The sequence below is a fragment of the Chiloscyllium punctatum genome, chromosome 12 (assembly GCF_047496795.1).
Source record: "Chiloscyllium punctatum isolate Juve2018m chromosome 12, sChiPun1.3, whole genome shotgun sequence".
In the NCBI taxonomy this organism is placed as follows: Eukaryota; Metazoa; Chordata; class Chondrichthyes; order Orectolobiformes; family Hemiscylliidae; genus Chiloscyllium; species Chiloscyllium punctatum.
The window spans coordinates 37,360,095-37,380,307 of record NC_092750.1 but is presented as its reverse complement, the minus strand read 5'-3'; the positions used below and the strand labels follow the sequence as shown (position 1 = coordinate 37,380,307).

Genomic DNA, 20,213 nt, shown 5'->3' with positions numbered 1-20,213 from the left:
TTGCTCCTGATGCTGTCTCCTCTACATTGGGGAGACTGGGCGCCTCCTATGCTACTTTCTCCCCACCCCCACCCTCCTGTAGCTTATCTCTCCATGCTTTAGGCTCTCTGCCTTTATTCCTGATGAAGGGCTTTTGCCCGAAACGTTGATTTCGCCACTCCTTGGATGGTGCCTGAACTGCTGTGCTCTTCCAGCACCACTAATCCAGAATCTGGTTTCCAGCATCTGCAGTCATTGTTTTTACCTACATACAATACAGCCCACTCTTTCAGCAGAAAAGGCTGCTGGAAAGAATAGGTTCTGCAGCCTAGACCAGCCTGGGATGGGTGTGGGTGTTCAGTTCACACCATACACAGTTCTTACACACTTTGCTCTGCACAAATGAACCAAACAAAGAGGGATTGGGATGGTTGCTGAAGAGCTGGAGAGTGGGAGCAGTTCTTCCAAGGAGGAGGATGAGAACATTGAACAGCAGGAGCAAAACCTTCTGTCTGATAGCAATGGAGTTTAATTTAGATAAATGTGAGATGCTGCATTTTGGAAAAGCAAATCAGAACAGGGTTTATACACTTAATGGTAAGGTCCTTGGGTGTGTTGCTGAAGAAAGAGACCTTTGAGTGCAGGTTCATCGTTCCTTGAAAATAGAGTCGCAGGTACACAGGATAGTGAAGAAGACGTTTGGAATGCTTTCCTTTACTGGTCAGAGTATTGAGTATAAGAATTGGGAAGTCGTGTTGGGGCTGTCCAGGATATTGGTTAGGCCACTTTTGGAATATTGTGTGCAATTCCGGTCTCCTTCCTGGGGGAGCCAGAACTAGGGTGACCTATGTGGGTGAGAGGGGAAGGATATAAAAGGGACCTAAGGGGCAGCTTTTTCACCCAGAGGGTGGTGCATGTATGGAATGAGCTGCCTGATGAAGTGGTCGACACTGGTACAATTACAACATTTAAAAGGCATCTGGATGGGTATATGAATAGGAAGGGTTTATAGGGATATGGGCTATGTGCTGGCAAATGGGACTAGATTAGGTTAGGATATTTGGTCGGCATGGATGACTTGGACTGAAGGGTCTATTTCCATGCTGTACATCTCTATGACTCTACAACTCTATGAATGCCGTAGCGTTGGGTGCCTCAGGTCAAACAGGCTATTGTTCATTTCCTTGACCTGTCCATCTACATTTTGAGGAATAAATTGTCCATTACCAGCCACTACAAAGCCACTGACTCCTATAGCTACCTTCGCTACTCTTCTCACCCCACGACCTGCATGGATTCCATTCTATTCTCCCAGTTTCTTCATCTACATTGCATCTGTTTGGACAATACCACTTTCCAAAACAGAGCTGCTGACTTGGTTTCCTTCTTCCATAACCATGGTTTCCCATCCACTGTGGTTGATAGGGCTCTCAACCACGTCCAATCTATCACCCATGTTTCTGCACTTGCCCCTTCCCATCACTCACAAGAGTATGACCAGGTTTTCCTTGTACTCACCTTTCATCCCAGCAGCCTCCACATTCAAAGGATCATTCTCTGCCATTTCAGACAACTCCAGCAGAATGCCACCACTAAACACATCTTCCCCGCACTCCCCCTGTCTGCATTTTGCAAGGATCGTTCCCTAGTCCATTCCTCAACCAACAACACTACTCTCTCTCCCATGGCATCCAAATTTTTTGTATTGTATTCACTGCACTATTCTACATTGGAGAAACCAAACACAGACTTGGGTGACCGCTTTGCAGTACACCTCTGATCTGTGCACAAGCATGACCCTGACCTTCCCTTAGCTAGTTATTTTAACATAGCATCCTGCTCAGATACCCACTTGTCTGCCTTCGGCATGCTGCAATGTTCCAGTAAATCAAAGAGAAAACTGGAGGAGCAACATCTCATCTTCAAACAAGGCACTTTACAGCTTCTGGGCTCAATATTGAGTTCAACACCTCAATATTCACCATTAAACTGTGAACACATTCCTTCCATTTCTTTTAGCTTTGCTTGTTACATTCTGTGGCACCCTGTCTCCAACAATCCCCCACCCCCCCAACCCCCACCACCACCTCCCAACCCGAGGGACAGTCTATTCTTTCAAATCTGACAGTTAGACACAATTGTTCTGCCATCCTCACGTACCGATCCTATAATCTGAATTATCAATATCTTTATCCCCCAGCACTCCAAGCACCAATCACCCCCACCACACTATAGCATAAATGCTGCCCCCCTCCACACTTCACTTCAGCTCTGATGAACAGTCATCTAGACTCGAAACGTTAGCTTGCTCTCTGTCCATGGATGCTGCCTGACCCACTGTGACCTCCAGTATTTTTTTCTTTCCAGTTTGGATTCCAGCATCTGCAGCAATTTGCTCCTAGGACTTCACTGACACCTGGTTCCAGTAACTGAGAGCTGGGTGCAATGATCACTCTTTATTTGTAAAAATATCCGATATACAATTTTTGGTCCAAAAGGCAAATGCAGCTTTGTTTGTGATTTCTGTTCACTTTTGCCGTTGGTGAACAAGTGACTAGTTTAAAGCATTTTAAGGTTTTCCTGCATGTAATCGTCCCTCATTGAACAACTGTAAGAAGCACAGTTATGGTGGGCCCTGAGAAGAGAGTAGCTGTGACTTAGCGAGGTTAAAAGATGACACACAGTCTTAGAGTATAGAGATGTACAGCACGAAAACAGACCCTTCGGTCCAACCTGTTCATGCCAACCAGATATCCCAACCCAATCTAGTCCCACCTGCCAGCACCCAGCCCATATCCCTCCAAACCCTTCCGATTTATATACCCATCCAAATGCCTCTTAAATGTTGCAATTGTACCAGCCTCCACCACATCCTCTGGCAGCTCATTCCATACACATACCATCCTCAGTGTGAAAAGGTTGCCCCTTAGGTCTCTCTTATATCTTTCGTCTCTCACCCTAAACCTATGCCCTCTAGTTCTGGACTCCCCAACCCCAGGGAAAAGACTTTGTCTATTTACTCTATCCATGCCCCTCATAATTTTGTAAACCTCTATAAGGTCACCCCTCAGCCTCTGCTCCAGGGAAAACAGCCCCAGCCTGTTCAGCCTCTCCCCATAGCTCAAATCCTGAGACCCTGGCAACATCCTTGTAAACCTTTTCTGAACCCTTTCAAGTTTCACAACATCTTTCCGATAGGAAGGAGACCAGAATTACACGCAATATTGCAACAGTGGCCTAACCAATGTCCCGTACAGACACGTTGTTAAGGAGAGACAAATTACACAGCCTGGTGCTTAAACTATGATTGGGGTTGAAAAATATTGTCATAATGCAAGGAAGTGTCAGCTGTGCCACCTCTGTCCTTGGAGAAGTATTGGTTTATGATTGCCGTGCCACTATGTTGATTATGTTGATGTTGAAAGGCAATTCTAGACTGCCAATGCTTGACTGGGTACATTGCTGGCATTACAAGATGGCATGGTGGAAGACACATCACAGTAGTGGTAACAAAATCCACCCGTGGAAAGGGGGAGAATGAGACTAGTATCAGAAAAGAGATCATAAAGCCATAAGACATTGGAGCAGAAATTATGCCATTCGGCCGGTTGAGTCTGCTCTGCCATTTGATCATAGTTTCTCAACCACATTCTCCCACCTTTGATCCCCTTAACAATCAAGAACCTATCTATCTCTGAGAGAGAGGCATATTAGAGATGCGGTACCCAGTTAATGAGGTGAATTTGAGATAATCACATGAGAAAACTCATTAGGCCTCACGGAGCGAAACCCTTCATGAAACTCTATGAAAATAAAACATAACCAACGGCTGGTAAGATTCAGCACTAAGAGAAACTCCAAATGAAAAACCACATTGGATATTATGATGGGGGAGATGAGAACTATTGAGGAGTTGGCAGAGGGAGTGAGACCATATCACAATATCAAAAAACACAAGGAAATAGATAAATCCTTACCTACTCATCTTAACTCTTCATTAGGAAACAGCCTGGAGTTTAAGGGCAATTCCCCAGGAAAAATGTCAAAATGATTCACTGAATCATCTTACTAACTAACTGAAATTGTCTGAGTTTTTCAAAAACCTGTTTTTTGATAGAGTATGGGGCTTGTTGTTGAAGCTCACCCTTAATGCACTTGAACTGAGAAGCTTATCAGGCTACTTCAGAGGACAATTACGTGTTGACCACATTGTTATGACTCTGAAGTCACATCCAGGCCAGAGCAGGTAAAGATGGCAACTTTCCTTCCCTAAAGGGCATTAGCAAATTGGATAGGATTTTACCAAATAGCTTCAATTCCATATTTTGCCATTCAATTTAAATCCTAACAGCTGATGTGGCGCATTTCAAACATTATGCCCTTACATCTGGATTGCTCGACCAACATAACAACTAAACTATCTATTTCACTACTATTTGTCAACTACCAAACAAATGAATTAACTCTCTCTCGATGAATCAAAGTTGTCTGATGATAAGTCATGCACTAACAATGATTCACTGAGTAAAATATTACGACTTAAAACTAAAAGTCAAGCATACAAGCAATAAATGGACATAAAGGATTTGATTAGAGTTACCCAGCAGTTACAGTAGCAAATAATTAATGAACAGAGTTATTTGTAAACATAAATGAAAGGGGTTATTAAAGGCAATTCAGTTCATCACTGTAATTCAGAGCAAATTAGATGCTAATATTAACCTTTAAATTAGATCATTGCTTAAGACTCAAATTAATGACACAAAATTATGATTAAAACCCTTTATAGCTGACATGTTAACAGCATTAGATAGCCAAGGTACAGGATAGATCAAAGTCTCACATTGATTAACATACTTACTAGATTTTATTTAATCCTATGACCAGTTTGATTAGTTCAATCGCCCTCTTTTTTTTGGACACAGATACTAATGTCTGCAGTATTATGTTGGTAAGTGCATTTGATAAAAGAGTCGTCTTTTCTTTGTGGATCTTCTGAGTTAACAACCACTCAATGATATCCCCTTGCTGATTTCACTCTTACTTTTCCTGGTCTCAAACATTTGTGTAGTTAATTGCCATACAGCTCTGACTGTAACTACATGGTTTTGCCACAATTTAACTTATTTCTCTGATCTTCTGGCCTGCTAGACTTTGTGTTTGTATGAGTACCATCTTGCAGCTATGAGCTAGGGATCACCTCCAGACAATAAAGTGCATATTCTAACAGACGTACGTTAAGATAAAGATCATGATTACTATACACCGCAAAGAGATCTTGTTGGAGGCGAGCCAACCCTCTCCTTTATAATAACTTTACAGAGATGTTTCCAACATTCCCTTGATCAATTTGAGTGACAAATGCTTCACAAAGTTTCATTCGTATTGGTGCCAATCATCTCCAACGAATGTGGAGGTTGCTGCAGATGTCCCTGAATCCTAAGCATGGCCAATGAGGTGACCAAGTCTGAATACCCTAGACATATCAAACTCAGCCACTTTGCCAATTAATCAAGTTATCCAAACTTAAGGGTATTTAATAGTTTTATATCCATCTTGGAGCCAATCAATTGTTTTGGTGAAGCCCCTCAGTTTTCCACACAGGTCTATATGACACATTAAGTGATTGTGTGTTAAAAGACTCCCAACATGAGAAAAGAATGTCATATTTGTACACATGAACGTTTGGTTTTCAGCTTAGAAGCTTTATAAATTTAGATTAGATTAGATTAGATTCCCTACAGTGTGGAAACAGGCCCTTCAGCCTAACAAGTCCACACTGACCCCCCGAACAGTAACCCACCCACACTCATTTTCCCTACATTTACCCCTGACTAATGCACCTAACATTATGGGCAATTTAGCATGGCCAATTCACCTGACCTGCACATCTTTTGGAATGTGGGAGGAAACCGGAGCACCTGGAGGAAACGCACACAGACACAGGGAGAATGTGCAAACTCCACACAGACAGTGGTCTGAGGCAGGCTTTGCACCAGGGTCCTTAGCGCTGTGAGGCAGCAGTGCTAACCACTGCTTAGTAGGTTAAAACTCTTTGACTCATTTTGCCTAAGAACATTTTGTTTCAGTTGCTTCCCAGCATCCAATGCAACCACTAACTCCATCTTGTGGACAGCTTTCAAACTAAAATCTCATAATGTACACAATTTGTCAATTTACAAGGCATTTCTCCAACAAATCAAGTAACGAGAAAAATTAACAATCAGCTGATGTGTGCTGATGGACTGAGTAGCTGTTCAATCTGCACTTTATTCTATCTTAGATAAAATTGCTTTATAATTGCTGCTTGTGATTCAAATGCCAGCCAATTTTTATCTTTAAGAGTTGCAATTCACATATCATACATATTTTGAAATTCTCCTTAAACTAAATATTCAGCTCAGACTGTAAACATTAGTATACTACATAGCCTCACAATACTGCAGCATTTGAAGCACATGAACAACATGACTGACAGACATTTAAAAAAATTAACAAATGCTGCAGTTTGGTAATCAATCATTTAACCAATCAATGGTAAATCAGAAACATTTCAGAAAATTTCAGTGATCAAAAGCACTCGGGAATTATTTTAGAGATAATTTAGAGAGAGAGAAAACAGGGTGTTACTGGAAATATTATTGCGGGAATATTTTCCCTGTTCTCAGTTTAGCTTAGCAAGAGCATCTGTTGCAGATGGCTTGTAGAAGACACCATTTCTTGAATAGAAAGTATTATCTACAGTCCTCAATCGACCATGAACTGGTAACTGGAGTTCCTCGATGACATCACCTGGTCAAACAAGTTTGAAAATAAGCGTTTAAACATTTTTTGAAAATTCAACTCAATGTTTTAGAATATTAATCAATGGTAAACTTTAACAAACTTTGTCAGCTGCAAATTAGTCAACTATGCATTCCAAATCAAAATGGGTTGGGTTTTTACAAAAATAGAATGGAGCTGCTCATTTATAGGCAGCTACTAGCTAGGTGTGAAATAGACCCATTGAGAAATAGCACAGCAAACAAAATAACTTACATTTATATAGTTCCCTTTAACTTAGAAAAAAACAATTGCTCAGCCAAAGGAGAAACTAAATGTGATAAAAGCAGAAAGTGCTGGGAAATCACAGTATGTTTGACAGTACTGTGCAGGGAGAACTATAAGTTGGCGTTTTGAGTCCAAAGCTCTTCTTTAAAAGTTTCCATAAAGTGATGTTGGACTCGGAATGTTAACTCTGTTTCTTTCTTCACAAATGCTGCCAGACCTGCTAAGCTGCTTCAGCACTTTTTAGTTTTATTCCAGATCTCCCGAATCCATAGTATTTTGCTTTTATTTGTGGAAAGATGTGTTATGGATCTGTGCATTCCTTTTGTATTAGCACGGTATTATCTGTCTTTCTAGAAGTTCCATGGAGCAAGATGTGCCCTGCATGTCCAAGAAGTGTGAAAAATGTCAACATTACAGAGGAAATAGTGCTGAATGCCTTGAAACGCATAAAGGTGGATAAATCCCTATCAGGCGTACCCTAGGACTCTGTAGGAAGCTAGGGAAGTGTTTGCTGGGCCTCCTGCTGAGATATTTGTATCATCAATAGTCACAGGTAAGGTGCCAGAAGACTGAAAGTTAGCTAAAATGGTATGATTATTTAAGAAAGGTGGTAAGGACAAGCCAGGGAACTATTGACCAGTGAGCCTGATGTCAGTGGTGGGCAAGTTTTTGGAGGGAATCTGGAGGGACAGGATTTACACGTATTTAGGAAGGCAAGGACTGATTAGCGATAGTCAACATGGCTTTGTGCGTGGGAAATCGTGTGTCACAAACTTGATTGAGTTTTTTGAAGAAGTAACAACGAGGATTGATGAGGGCAAAGCGGTGGACATGATCTATACGGACTTCAGTAAAGCATTTGACAAGGTTCCCCATGGGAGACTGGTGAGCAAAGTTAGATCTCATGGAATACAGAGAGAACTAGCCATTTGGATACAGAATTGGCTCCAAGGTAGAAGACAGAGGGTGGTGGTGGAGGGTTGTTTTTCAGACTGGAGGCCTGTGACCAGTGGAGTGCCACAAGGATCGGTGCTGGGTCCTCTACTTTTTGCCATTTATATAAATGATTTGGATATGAACATATGGTTAGCAAGTTTGCAGATGACACCACAATTGGAGGTGTAGTGGACAACAAAGAAGGTTACCTCAGATTACAATGGGATCTTGATCAGATGGGCTAATGGGCTGAGATGGAGTTTAATTTAGATAAATGCGAGGTGCTGCATTTTGGCAAAGTAAATCTTAGCAGGACTTATACACATAATGATAAGGACCTAGGGAGTGTTGCTGAACAAAGAGACCTTGGAGTGCAGGTTCATAGCTCCTTGAAAGTAGTGTTGCAGGTAGATAGGATAGTGAAGAAGGCGTTTGGTATGCTTTCCTTTATCAGTCAAAAAATTGAGTATAGGAGTTGGGAGGTCATGTTGCGGCTGTACAAGACATTGGTTAGGCCTCTATTGGAATACTGTGTGCAATTCTGGTCTCCTTCCTATCGGAAAGATGTTGTGAAACTTGAAAAGGTTCAGAAAAGATTTACAAGGATGTTGCCTGGGTTGGAGGATTTGAGAGGCTGCACAGGCTGGGGCTGTTTTCCCTGGAGCGTCGGAGGCTGAGGGGTGACCTTATAGAGGTTTATAAAATCATGTGGGGCAAGGTTAAATAGACAAAGTCTTTTCCCTAGAGTGGGGGAGTCCAGAACTAGAGGGCATAGGTTTAGGGTGAGAAATATAAAAGGGACCTAAGAGGCAACTTTTTCACACAGAGTGCGGTGCATGTATAGAATGAGCTGCCAGACGAAGTGGTGGAGGCTGGTATAATTGTAACATTTAAAAGGCATCTGGATGTGTATATGAATAGGAAGGATTTAAAGGGATATGGGCCAAGTGCTGGAAAATGGGACCAGATTAGATCAGGATATCTGGTTGGCATGGGTGGGTTGGACTGAAGGGTTTGTTTCAGTGCTGTACATCTCTATGACTCCATGACTCTAAGTGGGGCAGGGTGAGGCTCAGCAATCAGAAGGTGTGTGCCCGCACAAACACTGCATAACTTCAAAGCAATCCCAAATCTGGGTATTTACACTGAAGCCCTAGAGGGGCTAATCCCTAAAACCCATCAAACAAAAGTGCAAGACCTAGTGTGAGGTACAGGGTTGGCAGTTTGTTAATGTTGCCAACCAGCTACCCTTGACCAATTTGAAGTACCATTGGATGTCACAATTTAAATCCATGCTGCTAAAGCTCAGTAAGTGGAGAAAACTGTACGATATACTGTGGAACTTCGATTATCCGAATGTGATGGGCGGGCACTATTTCGTTCGGATAATTGATTATTTGGTTAATCGATTAAATGCCTTCTCTCTGTGGCTCAAATTTTTCAAGTCTGCTCACCGTTCAGGCAGTAAGGCAGCACACTGCGCGCGAGACCCTGCCCCTAACCCTGTCTGACACCACCCCCCCGCCCTGTGCAACATCTCCTGCCCCCAACCCTGTCACACACCCCCCCCCCCCCAACCCCTGGGCAACACTCCCCGCCCCCAACTCAGTCTGACACCGCCCCTGCCTCCAACACATAGATACAGACACACACACACACAGACACAGACACACACACACACACACACACACACACAGATACACACACACACAGACACACACACAGACACGCATACACACAGACACAGACACACATACACACAGAGACACAGGCACACACAGACACAGACACACACACACAGACACACAGACACACACACACAGACACACATACACACAGACACACAGAGACACAGACACAGACACACACACACATCGACACACACACAGACACAGACACACACAGACACACACAGACACAGACACACACATACACACTGACACACACAGACACAGACACACAGACACACACACACACACACATACACCCAGACACAGACACACACAGAAACACACACACACACCCTCGAGATTTCCTTTGGATAATCCAATTTTCGGATAATTGGTATTCGGAAAATCAAGATTCCTCTGTCATACACTTGATCCTCATTTGTAAACTGGAAGTATTATGTTGCAGTGCATCTGTCATAGAATCAAAGAATCCCTGCAGTGGTGGAAGGAGGCAATTCAGCCCTTAGAGTCCACACCGACCTTCTGAAGAGTATCCCACCCAGATGCAGCCCCCCATCATATCCCATAACATATGATTTGATCAGTGCTAAAATTATAACGAGGTGAATCCGAGCCCTTTGCAAAAGTATTTTTAATATGATCCAGTGATCATGGGGAGGAAAATAGCAGGTGGCCAAAGTTTCACTAGAAAGTTGAAAATAACGATAGGCTGAATGGCCTGCTTCCACGCTGTAGGGATTCTCTATGATGATAAAATGCAAAAGACGAGCTGGATTCAATAGGTTGGTCGTCTACCCTTGTTTCTTATTAGGAAGAGTGGCCAGAAGGGGACATTTTAGGAGAAGGCTTTATAAAGTTATAAAGGAATCTGTTTTCGAGACATCATCTCTTAAAGTGAGAACCAGACAGTTGAAGTGTCAATGGTGAACAGAAATTAGCAGGTTCATATTATTAAAGGCCAGCTAAAGGCACAGAAATGTTTGTGAATCGGGTTTGGACTGGAGGACTAAGATTGCTAAAGACTGTAAACACTAAGATGAGAATTTTAATTTTGAGGTAAATGAATGAGGAGGTACATGATCAATAAATGGGTAGAATGCGTAAATAGATCATGCAGGGGGCAGAGAAGTTTGTGGAAGGTGAAGAATTAGAATTTGGACAAGAATGCATTAGAATAATTGAGTCTGGAAGTGACAAAGTCATTGCTAAGTTTTTCAGCACAAGACTGGATGAAACAAGAGCAAAGATGGAGATGGAATCATTCAGTTTTTTTAATCAGAGATTAAGGAATTGGAAGGTCAGCCCCAGGTTGAAGCATGGTTGCAGAATCTGCTCCAGTCACACACTGTGGTCAGAATAGGTCCATGTGACAAGAGTCTCATGTTTGTGACAGAGCTGAAGAGTTTCTGTTTGAAAGACATCACAGCTCATACAGGACTGATTTTGGACAAACAGCCAACTTAGATGGTCAAGTGATAGCAAAGTTGAGCTAGATGTCATTGCACACGTGGAAGTTGACCACACATCTTTGAATTACATTCCATGGAAAAGTATTCTGATGATTAGGCCAAGGTTGGAGCCTCAAAGGCTGGAATTACATGAGTCATAGTGATATATGGCGACAACATCACTGGTAAAACACAAATTTGATTTATGGATATAAAAAGGTAGCCTACTCACCCAAACTAGAAATAACATTTTTATCCCAACTGAAGATGCAGAGAATACATGACTTCTGCATCTGATGCAAATATGGGGCAGCACAGTGGCTCAGTGGTTAGCATCGCTGCCTCACGGCACCAGGGATCTGGGCTCGATTCCACCCTTGGGTGACTGTGTGGAGTTTGCAAATTCTCCCTTTGTATGCATGGGTTTCCTCTGGGAGTTCCTGTCTCCTCCCATAGTACAAATATTTACAAGTTAAGTGGACTGGCCATGCTAAATTGTCCATAGTGTCCACGGATGTGTGGGCTAGTCAAGAGAAACGCAAGGTTACAATGATAAGGTAGGGGGTATGACTCTGGGTGGGATGCTCCTTAGAGGATCGGTGAGGATTAAATGAGGTGAATGGCCTGCTTCCACACTGTCAGCATTCTATGTTACTGGAACAATTTAATATGCCCAACATCTTCACAACTGATACACAGTACCTCTATTATCCATTATCATGGAATTTAATGAGAATCTCAGTCTTGTGTGACATGATATTATTTATCAAATTTGGTTGACTAAAATGACTTACCCAGTAACAATTGTTCTTATTTTAAATTTGGTGGCCATGAAGTCAGGTATGATTAGTTTGTTTCAAATTGCTACTATAAAGAGCTGCTTTAAGAGGGAAAGGTAATCTCTGGCTGGAACTGATCTCAGCAGGTCCACAAATGTTTTGGTAAAATGATGAATATGTCAACAGTATTGCTAGAGAAACAATTAGTCTCAACTAAATATCACTAAACCGTTCGTAAATCACTTTACTCACATGATATTTGGATCACATTAACTATCTTCAAAATGGAAATATGTTACGAATTGAAAACCTTGGACTGTCAAATTCAATCATTAAAGTGTTTCTACTTTAGAAGAGCTAGCCTTAGTTCATTGTGTTAATTCACTTACCCTGTCTCCAACCGTACTCCCAGGAGGATAGAATAGGATACTGGAATTTTTCCTCAGGGTGTTTTGCCTTCCTCTTTTCCAGGTACAGATACCTGCCTTTCTGTTCTTTCGAAAAGCCATCATATAATAAAGCTTGAATTTGAGGGGTTACAGGCCGCATCTCCTGAAACTCCTCAGGTTTTGAAGGTGTTTTCTGAACTAGCTTCTTTCTTTCTTCCTGCTGTCTTGGAATTTGAATCGCTGGAAGACTATAATTCCTGGCAGTTTGTTTGGGAATTTCACTCTTCTTGTTGGGAATGGCAGGTGGAACCCTGGAATATTTGGCCCCATATTTGTCTTTCCAGGCTATACGGGTGTAGGCTTCTTTCTCTATAAGTTCTGTCCAGCACTTCTGTGTGCGAGTGTCAAACAAATGTTTCATTGCTGTTCGTTAATTTGATAAGGAAACAATTTTAAGCTGAACAAAAGTAGCTTTGCTTTTGATTGTGATCGTATACAACAACTGGCACTGCAAAGTTACAGTAAAGGCTTCAGTCAGTCACCATGGTTACAGTCATCATGTTCAAGACCGTACAAAGTCCTTGGGGACCTCTACTGGTTGGAGTGCTTTTCTGTCTGAGTAATTGGAAGTCTTTCTTTGAAACATAAGAGATATAAAGAATTGCTTGCCCTCTAATCTCAAGTAAAGTTTGCTACCAGTAAAGTGACCCCGAATCTGCTGCAGTATGTATCTTTATAATAACCAGCAGACTTGCACTGGCATAGTTACTTAAGAATCATCAAGGTTCTTTATTTACAATCTATTTAAAGATTAAAAACCATTTGCAAAAACCTTTTAATATCAGACTCTGGCACCCTCTTGTCATTTAAGAGTCAAGAAAGGCTTTATGTAGATTCGATGAATATGAATGTCACCAACATCCTTTAAAGAAAATGAAGCGCTGTTTCTCCAGCTTGCTAGGGCTCTGCCAGAACACTGCAGCAGGCCTACAATGAAAATCCTTGAATGGGAGCAAGATGGTATGTTGAAATGGTAAGCAACTGGAAGGTCAAATTATTTTTGCAGACTTTGTCCTTCAAAGTCGTCACCCAATCTGCATTTGATCGGCCCACTATAAAGCAGACCATATGGTGAGCATCAAGTACAGTAGACTACATTAAAAGAAGTACAAATGAACTGTGATTTCACCTGGACGGTGTGTTTGAGAGCTTGGCAGGCTTGAGGAGGGAGGAGTCAGAGGGAATAAATCTTACACCTTCTGCAAATGCATGGGAAGGTTGAAAAATTGTTCGGTATGATGGAGGAATGGACCCAAGGTCTTACAGAGGGAACAGTTCCTGTGGCATATTGACAGTGGAATGGAGGAGGAAGTGTGACTGGTTGGTTTGGGGGGGGTATCCTACTGGAATGGCAGAAATGGCTGAAGGTGATACATTGAACGCAGAGGCTGATGGGGTGGAAAATGAGGAGAAGAGGAACCCTATCATTGTTGTGGGAGGGAGGAGAAGGGGTGAGGGCAGAAGCGAGGGAAATGTGTCTCATGCAACTGCCAACCATGATGAGGGGGAATCCTCAATTGAGGGTTCCACTCCTGTGGAAGGTAGCATCATTGGAACAGTTACAGCAGAGATGAGTACAGGTTATTCTGCTGCAACAGGACATGTATGTTCCTCTGTGACTTATGCTATAGAAAACTACTATAGAAAATCACACCGTAGAAGATCGCTGATAGAGAATCGCTATACCCATTCAGTATAAAGTTTGCATTATCTAAACAATGTCCACAATTCGTCAATTGCATTATAGCCAATTCATGCTGCCAAAATGAGTGTTAAAGCAGAATGACCTGTAACTGGGAGAATGGAATGGAGTCTTTGCAGGAAACAGGGTGCAAAGAATTGTAGTCAAGGAAACTGTGGGAGACGGTGGGTTTGTAGTGGATATTGGTGAACAATTTATTCCTAGAAATGGAAACAGGGAACTCTAAGAAGGGAAGGTAAACTTCAGAGATGGAGCAGGTGAAGGAGAGAAAAAGAAGGAAATTGGAATCAAAATTGAAGAAGTTTTCCATTTCCAGTACCGACAGCAGCAGCACTGAGAGTGTTGTGAGAGGGAGCCTGAGTAAGACTGGAATGAGGAGAAAGTGAGGACTACAGATGCTGGAGGTCAGAGTCGAGAGTGTGGTGCTGGAAAAGCACAGCAGGTCAAGCTTCCCGAGGAAGGGCTTTTGCCTGAAACGTCGATTCTCCTGCTCCTCGGATGCTGCCTGACCTGCTGTGCTTTTCCAGCACCTCACGCTTAACTAAGACTGGAATGAGATTCTGGATTAGTGGTGCTGGAAGAGCACAGCAGTTCAGGCAGCATCCAAGTAGCTTCGAAATCGACGTTTCAGGCAAAAGCCCTTCGCTTTTGCCCGAAACGTCGATTTCAAAGCCACTTGGATGCTGCCTGAACTGCTGTGCTCTTCCAGCACCACTAATCCAGAATCTGGTTTCCAGCATCTGCAGTCATTGTTTTTACCTTTAAGACTGGAATGAGGCATGTGCAACATACCACATAAAGAGTCAAACAGAACTGGCACCCATGTACGTACCTATAGCCATCTTTGATTCAGAGAAAATGAGAGGAGATAAAGGGGAAATTATTAAAAGTGAGAATAAGCTCAGCCAGACAGAGGAAGGTGGTGGTGGAAGGGGATTGTTCTGGTCTATTTTCAAGAGAGAAGTGGCAAGCCCTCATACCATCCCAATCGGGGCTGAAGGTGTCAAGGGATTGCATATCCAGGGTGAAGAGGAGGCTGCTGGCGCCAGGAAAATAGAAATTGTGGAACAGACATAAAGTGTTAAAGTTAGAAAAGAGAAGATAGGGAGAAATATTTTAAATGGGACAAGAACAGTCTGAAAAGATAGATCTTGTTTGTAATTTTTAAAGGTGTAGATGCATGATAGCCAGTGTCTATGAGGTGGGAAACTGTGGGGGTGAAGATCTCTAAAGAAGATGAAGTCAGTGACAGTCCTGGAAACAACAACTTGATGTTTGGTGGAGGGGAGATAGAAAGAGCTGTCAATGAGTTGGTGTTTAGCCTGTGCCAGGTAGCAGTCAGTACACCAGATGACAACCCAAGATGTGGTGTGTTCCTTTCTTTTTTGAACTTTGTTAGCCTTCAGGAGAGGGGTATTGAAAAGTTACACAAGACTGGACAGAGCCAGTGGATGTTCAAATCCTGAGAAGGCCCCTCACCCCTAAATCACCTTCAGATCCAATTTAAAAATGGATATATGATTGATTGTGACTATTTTGCTCATTTACCTGATCTTTAAAACCCTAAGAAATTTTTTTAGTAAAGCTTTTGAGTGGAAACAAATCTTACAGGGAACAGTGGGGTTTATTAATTATTAATTAATAATGACCCAATGAAGATGCCAGTGCAGTTGGTGTGTTGTAACTATAAGATGTGGAAGCTGTTAGATACTAGCATGGTCAAACCTGGCTTTGGCTTAAAGTTTATGAGTTAGAGGCCAAGTTGCAGACATTGCAATACATCATGGAGGGGGCAATGTTACTTTATTTCAGAAAGTGGTCACACTCCTTAGGAGCTTGAGTGTTGTTGGAGCTATGTCCATCCAGAGAGTTGGGCAGGTATGTGACTCAGGAGGTAGAGAAGTCTCTGGTTGGAGTCAGGATGAAAGTTACTTGCTACAGAATTCCCAGTCTCTTATCTGTTTCTACATGCACAGTAAACATGACAGATCTGATAGTTTCTGATCATGGTAAACCTCCCCCAAACCCACCCCCAGGCATATTGGTAATGGAGGATACAGCAATGGTAATATAATTGAATGTCAAGAGAAGACAGCTTGAATTGTAGATGGCACTGAATATTGTGCAATTATTAACGCTCCACACAAAAAAAGATTTCAGATTTCAGAGATGAAGCTAGTGGAATCCACATTGATCCCGTGTGGTTGCAGGGTCCCAAGGCGGAATATGAGGCGTTACTCCTCTAGGCGTTGGGTGGTAACGGTTTGGTGGTGGAGGAGAGGTCCAGAACCTGCATGTCCTTGATGGAGTGGGAAGAGGCATTGAAGTGTTCAGCCACGGGGTGGTGGGGTTGGTAGGTGCAGGTGTCCCAGAGATGTTCTCTAAAACCACCATCAAATAGGCGAAGTGTCTCCCCCATGTAGAGGAGAACACACCGAATGCAACTGATACAATAGATGACATCAGTGGAGGTACAGGTAAATTTCTGTCGGATGTGGAAGGATCTTTTGAGGCCTTGGACAGAGGTATGGGAACAGGTTTTGCATTTGCTGCAGTGGCAGGGAAAGGTGCTAGGAGTGGGATGTGAGCTGGTGGGGGGTGGGGGGGATGGCGCTGACGAGGGAGTTGCAGAGGGAATGGTCTCTCTGGAATGCTGATAGGTTTGGGGAGGGAAATATATCTCTGGTGGGTGGAGTCTGTTTGGGGGTGTTGGAAGTGACGGAGGATGATGCGCTGTATGTGGAGGTTGGTGGTGTGGAAGGTGAGGATCAAGGAGAGTTCTGTCCTTGCCAGAGTTAAACCAAGTCAGTCTTTCTACTGATGCATTCACATACAGGAAAATTAAAAGACTCTCAAAATTGACCCCAGTGGTTCCTAGTCAAGATTGTGGTGCTAGAAAAGCACAGCTTGTCAGGCAGCATCAAAGGAGCAGTAGAATCGACGTCTCAGGCATAAGCCCTTTTTTAGCTTAGATTAGATTCCCTACAGTTGGAAACAGGCCCTTCGGCCCACCCAGTCCACACCGACCCTCTGAAGAGGAACCCACCCAGACCCATTTTCCTCTGATTAATGCACTAACACTACGGGCAATTTAGCATGGCCAGTTCACCTGACCTTTGTGACTGTGGAAGGAAACTGGAGCACCCGGAGGAAACCCACGCAGACACGGGGAGAGTGTGCAAACTCCACACAGACAGTCGCCTGAGGCTGGAATCGAACCTGGGACACTGGTGTTGTGAGGCAGCAGTGTTCATCAGGAATGCTCGAAATCAGGAAGACCTTACTGATGAAGGGCTTATGTCAGAAACGTCAATTCTCCTGCTCCTCGGATGCTGCCTGACCTGCTGTGCCTTTCCAGCACTACACCCTTGACTCTGATCTCCAGTATCTGCATTCCTCACTTTCTCCCAATGGTTCCTAACCAGACTTTTGATTAACCAATCCCAGACTTTGTAAATAATCAATTCCAGACATCAGTTTATATCTTAAACGAAAGACCAATTTATTAACAATATAGTAACTTTAACAAAGTAAAATTTAACAAGTAATCTAAGTGGTGTATGCTATCGACCTCAAAGGCTTTTGTTTTCAGCCCCTTTCACATAAAAATCACAGACAAACCAACATAGTTAAGGGATAAGTATTCTGGCCAGTTTATTATTTTCTTTTGTTTGAGTGATTTTCACAATGTGGTGTTCCATGGGCAATGATGATTGTTTCTTGGTTGATTTTCTGAAGATTTCAGTCAAGGTCACCTTTTATAATGCACTCCGATTAAGGCAGTAATACACATAACTTGGTTTTCTATTCTCTGAACTTCTGAGAGCTGCTCATGGGAGGTTAGCCAGGGAGCTTTCAAATCTTCAGGCTGCAGCATTAACAGTCAGTATCCTTTTTTTAAAAAACAGAAAACATAGCACAAAACCCAGTTCAAACTCTGGCCACTCCCTGATAGACTGACCATCTCCTCCATGAGGTTCCAGTCACCATTCAACATCTGCCAGCTGTTTGAGCATAAAATGTCGGAACTTGAAGGTGTCAGCACAGGTAGATAGGGTGGTGAAGAAATCTTACTAATGCTTGCCTTCATTAACTGAGGCATAGAATACAGCAGAATTCCAAGGAAATCTTGTTACATATTTATCACATATTGGTTAGGAAAACAGATGGAAAATACTGTGTACAGTTTTGCTCACCACATTATCAGAAAGAAATGATTGCACTGGAGAGGGTGATTCACCAGGATATTGCCTCGGACAAAAAGTCTCAGTTATGACGAGAGCTGTGATAGGATGGATTTGTATTTTCTGGAGCAGAAGAGGCTGGTGGTGAAGGGGCAAGAGATCTGATTGTCTCTCATAGTTTTATAAACCCCACAGACAGAATAGATTGTGAGAATCTGCTCTCTATGGCAGGTGTAAATATGACTAGAGAGCGTAGGCTTAAGGTGAAGCGTAAGTGATAAAGATCTGAGTAAAGCATTTTTCACCCAGAGGGTGGTAGCAATATGGAATGTGCTGCCCGAGAGGGTGGTGGAGGTGGGTACTTTCGCAACATTTGAGAAACATCAGGATGAACAATAAATGCCAGGGCACAGTAGGCTATGGACCAAGTGTAGGTAAATGGGACTAGTGCAGTTTGGTGTTTGTTGGTCAGCATAGACAGGTGGGCAGAGGGCCTGTTTCTATGCTGTATGTCTCTATGACTCTAAGATCTTTCCAGACTTGTTGGAACCAATTCCCATGTACTGATCTTGTTAATAGCCAACCTCTACTATCTATTTAAATATGATGTTACTTCCCAGTGATGAAATATAAACAGAATCTTTTGATCAGGGACCAACTTGCAACTAACTTCCAGGCCAGGTCATCACAAGCTGTTACACACAATCTAAAAGTCATCTTTATCTCACAATTCATAGTTCACAGCTCCAGTATTGACTAAAGAATAAAATAACAATAATAAGAACTCAGTGAGGCCTCTAACACTATTGCCAGAATGTTGGCAGAACTCATAGTTTTTGAAGCATCCAGTGCCTTCAGCCATTTCTTAAGTAAATACTGTTCTTGATTTTAAAAATGTTTCAGTTGGACAGCAGGTCCATACCATACACATCCTGGTGATTATTGAAACCAGGGACTGAGAGGTGGCAGAGATGGATCATCTATTTGGTAGTACTGGCTGAAAATAATTTCAAATGTCTCAGCCTTGTTTTATGCAGTATTATGCTGGACTCCAATGCCACTGAAGTGGGATATTTGTGGAGCCTTCTCCTTCAGTTAGCTGTTTAATTTTTGACCACCATACATGACTGGATGTATCATAGTCATACAGGCCATTTGGCCCGCTATGTCAATGCTAACCAACAAACACCAAACTACATCAATCCCATTTACCTGCACTTCGCACAAAACCTACTGTGCTCTAGCATTTTAAATGCTCATCCAGATGCTTCTTAAATGCAAGAGCATCACTCTTTCAAGCAGAATGTTCCATACTTCTATCATGTTCTGTGTGAAAACATTTTTTTTCTCTGACCTCCAAATCACTTACACCTCATCTTAAACTTCTATCCTCTGGTCTTAGATATATCTACCATGGGGAAACTGGCTATGTGTCTTGTAATTTAGTACACCTCAATCAGAATCCCCCCTCAGCCTCTTCAGTTTCTACGTTATAACTGACACTTTTCATCCCAGGCAATATCCTTGTGAATCTCCCCCACATCATCTCCAGTCTGATTGTGTTCTGCCAATAACGTGGTGATTGGAACTGTATATAGTATTCCATTTGTGGCCTAACTAACTTTTTATAAAGTTGCAACGAGACTTCCTTGCTCCTAAATTCTATGCCCTGGCTAGTAAAGACAAGCATCCCCTATCATTTCTTCACCGCCCTATCTTTCTGTGCTGACACCTTTAGAAATCTATGGCTTGCACACCAAAGTCCCTTTGTTCCTCAACACTCCCTCGGGCCATACCATGTATTGTGTACATCCTGCCCTCATTAGACCTCCCAAATGTATCACCTTACATTTATCAGGATTAAATACGGTGAGATGCCATTGCTCTGCCCAATTTACCAGTGGATGAATAGTGCTCTCCTCACTATCAACATCAATTTACATGCCATGGCTGGAGATGGCAGTATTGCCAAGCCTTTCTGATCTGTTGGTTGTG

The 20,213-nt window shown here is 42.6% G+C and overlaps 1 protein-coding gene across 1 annotated transcript; it reads right to left on the bottom strand.

Annotated features, from left to right (window-relative positions):
• Positions 1–4,746: 4,746 nt before the first annotated feature.
• LOC140483474 (protein SPMIP1) lies at positions 4,747–12,773 on the bottom strand. Its single transcript, XM_072581669.1, has 2 exons — positions 12,273–12,773; positions 4,747–6,771 (listed from the first exon to the last, which is right to left on the bottom strand). Exons 1-2 carry the CDS (start codon positions 12,691–12,693, stop codon positions 6,644–6,646), a joined length of 549 nt encoding a protein of 182 aa, XP_072437770.1. The 5' UTR covers positions 12,694–12,773; the 3' UTR covers positions 4,747–6,643.
• Positions 12,774–20,213: the final 7,440 nt, after the last annotated feature.

What these genes read in the sequence shown, in the direction of transcription:
- LOC140483474 (XM_072581669.1), bottom strand. Translation starts at nt 12,693, where the DNA reads ATGAAACATTTGTTTGACACTCGCACACAGAAGTGCTGGACAGAACTT. An exon ending in GGAGTACGGTTGGAGACAGG is followed by an intron (nt 6,772 to 12,272) that starts GTAAGTGAATTA and finishes TTGTTTGACCAG; the next exon opens with GTGATGTCATCGAGGAACTC.